At 46.5% G+C, this 8,127-nt stretch overlaps 1 protein-coding gene across 1 annotated transcript in view; it reads left to right on the forward strand.

Annotated features, from left to right (window-relative positions):
- hectd2 (HECT domain containing 2) overlaps nucleotides 1–8,127 on the forward strand; it is a 184,946-nt gene that overhangs the window by 137,297 nt on the left and 39,522 nt on the right. Inside the window, exons 18-19 of the mRNA XM_072445444.1 lie at nucleotides 3,352–3,439; nucleotides 3,899–4,005. Of these exons, the coding sequence (XP_072301545.1) occupies nucleotides 3,352–3,439; nucleotides 3,899–4,005 (195 nt within the window). The remainder of the gene's footprint in view (nucleotides 1–3,351; nucleotides 3,440–3,898; nucleotides 4,006–8,127) is intronic.

The following is an 8,127-nucleotide window of genomic DNA, read 5'->3' on the forward strand; positions in this document are numbered from 1 at the left end:
GCAATAAAAGCCCCACCAACGAAATTTACAAAGAAAAAATAAATTGTCCATATACCACTGTCAATAAGCCAAAGGTGCCCACATTGTAACATGAGAGTTTACACCGCCGTATATCACATGTTTGCGCTCCACGTGTCTTTATTGTTACAGTGTCTAGATTCACTTCCTCATTAGACTCATTTCTCTGTGAATATGAGTCGGATTGTAATAAAACACACATTATTTTAAAGCTTAAAATACAGAGAACACTGTCCACTGACGTCTTCTTCTACAGTGTGTCAGATGCGTGTGAGTGCCCTCCGGTGGCTGAAAGGATCAAAGTGTGGGGTAAAATTATAGTCCAAAAATTACGGTAGTTATGTTTAGTCAACAAGCTCAAATATTTAGGTACGCTGCCAAATCAGCTGATCATATGTGAAAGTTGCTTTTAACACGTTTTTTTCTCAACTTTTATGAGCGTTCATGTGCATTTTTGAAAACGTTTTTTCTTGAGAACCAGACAGCATACAGCAGTCTCTTATTGACTCTAAGAGCTGCTTTTAAAATATGTCTGTATGGGGACCAATCAGATATTAGTTTATTCCATGAAAGAAGTCAGGTACAGACCCTTTTATTTTATCATTCAGAAAGTTTGATTATATAAAGAGAATTGCTTACAGTAGGAAGCGTTATTTATTAGACAATAATCTTATTGTTTATGGTGTCAATAATTGTGAATACTTGGCTCTTCATAATATTTCTAATAATAATCGTAACATTAACATTTTAAACTTCCCTATATGACTGTGATGTGTAAGTGTGTGTGAGATAGTTAACATAGTTAACCCCGCGGCTGCTGTGGACTACAACCTGAAGATTAGATCAACTTTATTGTCCTAAATGGAGAAATTGTCCTTCAGACACTACAATCAGCCAGAGCCAGCAACAGTCCAAGCCTCTAAGTGAAGAAATGATCTACTGTAGACACATGTAATAAGTTAGTCATGTGGGAGAACAGAACAACAGGTTACCTAAAATATGAAATTTAGTTTGATAGAATAAGTAGTCTTTATGAGAGGATAGTGCTCAAGCTGCCATACTGTCAGCATAGCGGAGCTGAAACTGTAGGTTAATATTTCTGCTCTTAACTGGCCTGACCATAAACCAGTGAAGAGACTCCAGCACCGGTGTAATGAGCTCTCTTCTTTTAGTTCCTGTTTGTAATCTTGCTGCTGCGTTTTAAACCAGTTGAAAGGGTTTTTTAACAAAGGCTGTGGGACACGCTGCAGGCAGGGAGGGGCTTACAGGAGTATAACCTTTATGATACAAATGCTTCAGCGTAAACTCCAGACAAGATTTTTCTCATTTTGGCAAAATTACGCAAATTTATACAGACATACTCTTAGTCTAGTAGCTATATCATGCTAGCATGTCATATATCCTGGGATAGGCATCATCCTCCATGAGCAACATCCACGTATTCACACTCCTGTACAGAATGTTTCAAAACAGTCATTGTCATGCATTTGCTACTTGGCAAGGACTTGCATCATCTTCTCTATATATATGTACATGTAACCTGACCTTCTGCATGTGGCCGACAGCGTCATGCCCACATGAGTCATCTGTGGATATGACTCGCTGTCGCTAGCTTGAATGGAAGAGTTAGCATTTTAGTAGTTGACACTGTTATATTTGGCACTGGTTGCTCCAGCTTCCACCTGCTTCCAGAGGTGAACCTGACACGCGCGGATATATTAGTATGGTTTTATCGTGAAGGTTGGGGGGCCTGGGGACCTGGGGACCTGGGGACCTGGGGACCTGGGGACCTGGGGACCTGGGGACCTGGGGACCTGGGGGCTGCATGGGTTCATGTTCAGGTTTATTCAATTCAGAGCTCTGCAAAAAAGGAAATATCTATTGTTTGATATTATTCAATTTACTGTATTATTTTAGGTTTCCAGCTGTCCGTCTCACACAACATAACAGAGAATACGTCATATAAAATGTTATTTTTATTAATATGTTTATTTGGCTGGCGCAATGCAGTTCAACGAAAAGCTTGTAGTTGATGGGATGCAAAGAAATATTTTCACTTTCTCGTAGTTTCTTTGGGCCAAAGACGACGATTTCAGTCTTGTCTGAGTTCAGCTGGAGAAAGTTGTTTTGCCTCCACACACTGATCTGTTGCACCAGCAGGAGGCCCTCTGGCACCAGCAGGAGGCTCTCTGGCACCAGCAGGAGGATGGTCAACACACTGATCTGTTACACCAGCAGGAGGCCCTCTGGCACCAGCAGGAGGCTCTCTGGCACCAGCAGGAGGCCCTCTGGCACCAGCAGGAGGCCCTCTGGCACTAGCATTAGGCCCTCTGGCACCAGCAGGAGGACGGTCCACACACTGATCTGTTACACCAGCAGGAGGCCCTCTGGCACCAGCAGGAGGCCCTCTGGCACCAGCATTAGGTCCTCTGGCACCAGCAGGAGGCCTTCTGGCACCAGCAGGAGGCCGGTCCACACACTGATCTGGTGGATGCAGTGACAGAGTGAATCCACTGGTCCATATTCACCTGCCACAGTGAAACATAGATCTGACTCGTCTGCATCATTGTGATAGGACACAATGATGCGTATCATCTGACCTAACGGCAGCATGTAGAGGTTGAACAGAAGGGGACCCAGGACTGACCCTTGGGGCACTCCACAGGTCAGGGTCATGTGGTCTGAGACACAAAGTACTTCCTGTCTTCCAGATAGGACCTTAACCAGTTTAGGGCGGGGCCAGTGATGCCCACCCAGTCCTCTAGTCTCTGTAAGAGGGTCACATGATGGACAGTGTCAAAAGCATCTGCATTCAAACATTTTCTAATCCAGCTTCAGTAGAAATGATTTTGGAATGCATTTCAATGGTCCACAGAGGAAACAGCATGTCCACGAGGAAGTGTGTTTTTGAAGCGTGAGTGAGAGAGAGCTGTGCCCCAGGCAGAAGCAGCACCTGCACCCGCTGACCCCTACTGCTGACACACACCACAGCCCCCCTGCCCCCTATCTCCACCCACACAAACACACACCACAGCCCCCCTGCCCCCTATCTCCACCCACACAAACACCCTCTGGGTCAAACATGTAGGGTTCAAATTGTTCCATAGCCATTTTTCAACAACAAAACAAAGTCAAATCTGCTGCTTTTTAAGGTGAAATGTTACTATCAAGAGGCGGGGCTTATCTGTTCTGCAGTTTTGAACAGGAAGTAGATGGACCTGTTACGCCGTTTTAGCTCAATATTGTGGTTTACAATAAAAATGATCCATGTCATGTTTGTTGTAGTCTTACAGCTTTGTGTGTTACCAACGTTCATGGAGTGTTTTTCTGTAGGTTTTCCCGGAGGAGATGGGCGTGGTCAAAGCATACAACCTGAAGCCTGGAGGAGACAAGATTCCAGTGACCAAACACAACCGCAGAGGTGAGGCCCTGGTCCTCTCGTCCAGGGCGTCCCAGTGTGGCATTCACAGAAGATGTGGACGTTACATTGTCCTTTTCTTCACTTAGAACAATCAAAGTGAAGAGAAAAGGCAAAGCTGACATTTTTAGTGGCGCTAATTCCTGTGACGTACCTGTGACTGAAACTGGACAGAGCATGATCCTCAGAGCAGAACCACCCGAGAACAAACTGCATGTTGAAATCCATTCCAATATTATTGGAATGGATTTTTGAAAAGTTCTAAAATTGTTCCAGTGTAGTCTCTGTTTTACACTCTCTCCCTCCCCCTCTATCTCTCCCTCCCTCCCCTCTCTCTCTCCCTCCCCTCTCCCTCCCCCCTCTCTCCCCCTCTCTCTCTCTCTCCCTCCCCCCTTTCTCTCCCCCCTCTCTCTCCCCCTCCCCCCTCTCCCCCTCTCTCCCCCCCTCTCTCTCTGTGTGCAGAGTATGTGCAGCTGTACGTGGACTTCCTGCTGAACAAGTGCATGTCCAAACAGTTTGCGGCCTTCTACCACGGCTTCCACAGCGTGTGCGCGTCCGACGCCCTCATGGTACTGACACACACCACTCCTGACTCTTCTACACACTCCTGACTCTTCTACACACTCCTGACTCTTCTACACACACTCTACACACACCTGACACACCACTCCTGACTCTTCTACACACTCCTGACTCTTCTACACACTCCTGACTCTTCTACACACACTCTACACACACCTGACACACCACTCCTGACTCTTCTACACACTCCTGACTCTTCTACACACTCCTGACTCTTCTACACACTCCTGACTCTTCTACACACACTCTACACACACTCTACACACACCACTCCTGACTCTTCTACACACACTCTACACACACTCTACACACACCACTCCTGACTCTTCTACACACACTCTACACACACCTGACACACCACTCCTGACTCTTCTACACACACTCTACACACACCACTCCTGACTCTTCTGCACACACTCTACACACACCTGACACACACCACTCCTGACTCTTCTACACACACTCTACACACACCTGACACACCACTCCTGACTCTTCTACACACACTCTACACACACCACTCCTGACTCTTCTGCACACACTCTACACACACCTGACACACAACACTCCTGACTCTTCTACACACCCCTGACTCTTCTACACACACTCTACACACACTCTACACACACCACTCCTGACTCTTCTACACACTCCTGACTCTTCTACACACTCCTGACTCTTCTACACACTCCTGACTCTTCTACACACACTCTACACACACTCTACACACACCACTCCTGACTCTTCTACACACTCCTGACTCTTCTACACACTCCTGACTCTTCTACACACTCCTGACTCTTCTACACACACTCTACACACACTCTACACACACCACTCCTGACTCTTCTACACACACTCTACACACACTCTACACACACCACCCCTGACTCTTCTACACACACTCTACACACACCTGACACACCACTCCTGACTCTTCTGCACACACTCTACACACACCTGACACACAACACTCCTGACTCTTCTACACACACTCTACACACACTCTACACACACCACCCCTGACTCTTCTACACACACTCTACACACACTCTACACACACCACCCCTGACTCTTCTACACACACTCTACACACACTCTACACACACCACCCCTGACTCTTCTACACACACTCTACACACACTCTACACACACCACCCCTGACTCTTCTACACACACTCTACACACACTCTACACACACCACCCCTGACTCTTCTACACACACTCTACACACACTCTACACACACCACCCCTGACTCTTCTACACACACTCTACACACACTCTACACACACCACCCCTGACTCTTCTACACACACTCTACACACACTCTACACACACCACTCCTGACTCTTCTACACACACTCTACACACACTCTACACACACCACCCCTGACTCTTCTACACACACTCTACACACACTCTACACACACCACCCCTGACTCTTCTACACACACTCTACAAGATAAACATCATGTACAGTGAACAGCATAAGCACACAATGAAGTATGTCCATTACAAATTGACAATATTCAGGCGAGACTAAAAAAAGGATGTTTTGTTTATGTTTGGGCCTCTGTAGTGTAAGTTCTGAAGCCCTGACAGTGTGTCATGTGCACATCTGCAGAAACTAGAAGGCCTAAGCTTTCTAATGATGCATCACACTCACATGTGGAACATAAGATCCTCTTTTAAGAAGCGGTGCCATTTGGGTCCGACCATTGTGCACAGGAGGAAATAGGAGGATGGTAACAGGTTAATACAAAAGCCTTTTAGACATCACAAACAATCATCTCCCCCGTGCAGTGTCCCCATGTCCTTCTGGTTAAGGGCTTGTGCGTGGCTCAGCTCCTGGACACCGGGCAGGACACTGACTGCGCTCAGACCACAGAAGGCGACTTCGACTTCTGCCTCTTCACCTTCTAAACTTTGTTCAAAGTCACTGTTCATTTGAGTTTTTTGTGTGTGTAGGTTTCACATCAGAGCTTTACGGCTGGTGGAGCTTCACAGATATATGTGTAAAATGACATACTCCGGTGTTGGTGCACTTGTGTTGTTGGAGCTCCTCTCATTGTAGTCATCAGCCTGGGCTACATGGCTGTGTCAGGCTGTGGGCGTGTCATGCTACATGGGTGTGTCAGGCTACATGGCTGTGTCAGGCTGTGGGCGTGTCATGCTACATGGGTGTGTCAGGCTACATGGCTGTGTCAGGCTGTGGGCGTGTCAGGCTACATGGGTGTGTCAGGCTGTGGGCGTGTCAGGCTACATGGGTGTGTCAGGCTGTGGGCGTGTCAGGCTACATGGGTGTGTCAGGCTGTGCTTGTGTTACTCGGCTTTAAGAGGTGGAATGAGTTGTATGGATGATGGATGTATGGATGATGGATGATGGATGTATGGATGATGGATGATGGATGTATGGATGATGGATGATCTGGGACCACAATCGGCTACGTCTAACAGGACTGGCACCCGTTCCTGCCCAAATTTTCCATTCAGGGCCCCAACAAGGAGACCGTGCTAAACTGACAGGGTTAGGGTTAGGGTTAGGGTTAGGGTTAGGGTTAGGGATGATGGATGTATGGATGATGGATGATGGATGTATGGATGATGGATGTATGGATGATGGATGTATGGATGATGGATGATGTATGTATGGATGATGGATGGATGATGGATGTATGGATGATGGATGATGGATGATGGATCATGGATCATGGATCATGGATGATGGATGTATGGATGATAGATGATGGATGTATGGATGATAAATGATGGATGATGGATATATGGATGATGGATGATGGATGTATGGATGATGGATGTATGGATGATGGATGTATGGATGATGGATGTATGGATGTATGGATGATGGATGTATGGATGATGGATGTATGGATGATAGATGTATGGATGATGGATCATGGATGATGGATGTATGGATGATGGATGTATGGATGATGGATGTATGGATGATAGATGATGGATGTATGGATGATGGATGATGGATGTATGGATGATGGATGTATGGATGATGGATGTATGGATGATGGATGTATGGATGATGGATGTATGGATGATGGATGTATGGATGATGGATGTATGGATGTATGGATGATGGATGTATGGATGATGGATGTATGGATGATAGCGTGAGCGTAAAACATCTCTTTTTGGCTGTGCCAAACACGATCCAGGCGTTAGACCGGAGGAGCTGAGTGATCGCACACAGCTCTTCTGTGTTCCATGAGAATAAAGTTTGGCACAGCCAAAAACCGATAGTTTGCAAAAGAAGCAAATAATTGAGGGCAATTTGCAAATTGATACGACTTGATTTTGATATGATTGCAATGAATCTGTCAGCCCTAATAAGAGGTCTCTAGTCCTCCATTGAACTATGTTGCAAAAGCTGAGAGACTGATAAATGGATTTGTTTGACAGGTCAGCCAAAAATGGAGCGCTGCTGCTGGACAGTGTTTGCGTTGGTGCTTTATCAGATGTTTGGTGTTAGCTCAGATGGATACAGATCTGCTGTGTCCACTCTCATGTTTTTGTTCTGGACTCACTGGACCTGGATACGCCCAACACTTTGACACTGTCAAAAACAACTCTATTTTCTACCACATGTATTTGCCCCTGGGGTAACCATGTCTTAAGCTCTAGGCTTGGTCATGACCTAGTTAGCCTAGGTTTGCTAGGTTCCCTAGGCTAACAAGTTCCCTAGGCTAGCAGGTTCCCTAGGCTAACAGGTTCCCTAGGCTAGCAGGTTCCCTAGGCTAACAGGTTCCCTAGGCTAGCAGGTTCCCTAGGCTAACAGGTTCCCTAGGCCAACAGGTTTCCTAGGCTAGCAGGTTCCCTAGGCTAACAGGTTCCCTAGGCTAGCAGGTTCCCTAGGCTAGCAGGTTCCCTAGGCTAACAGGTTCCCTAAGCTAGCAGGTTCCCTAGGCTAACAGGTTCCCTTTGAAATGCTTCTTATGGCAGAATGCTTCCAAGCTCAGTTCCTGGCTCTGGGTCCAGAGGCAGAGCTCTTCTTCATCAGTAACTGACGTCACCCAAACAATTCGCAAAAAGACGTTAATTCCAAGTGCGTGTGTCTGTGAGACGTGGCTAAAGC

Source organism: Eucyclogobius newberryi, unplaced genomic scaffold, assembly GCF_026437365.1.
Source record: "Eucyclogobius newberryi isolate DKJ021-1_F unplaced genomic scaffold, fEucNew1.0.hap1 SCAF_149, whole genome shotgun sequence".
Lineage (NCBI taxonomy): Eukaryota > Metazoa > Chordata > Actinopteri > Gobiiformes > Gobiidae > Eucyclogobius > Eucyclogobius newberryi.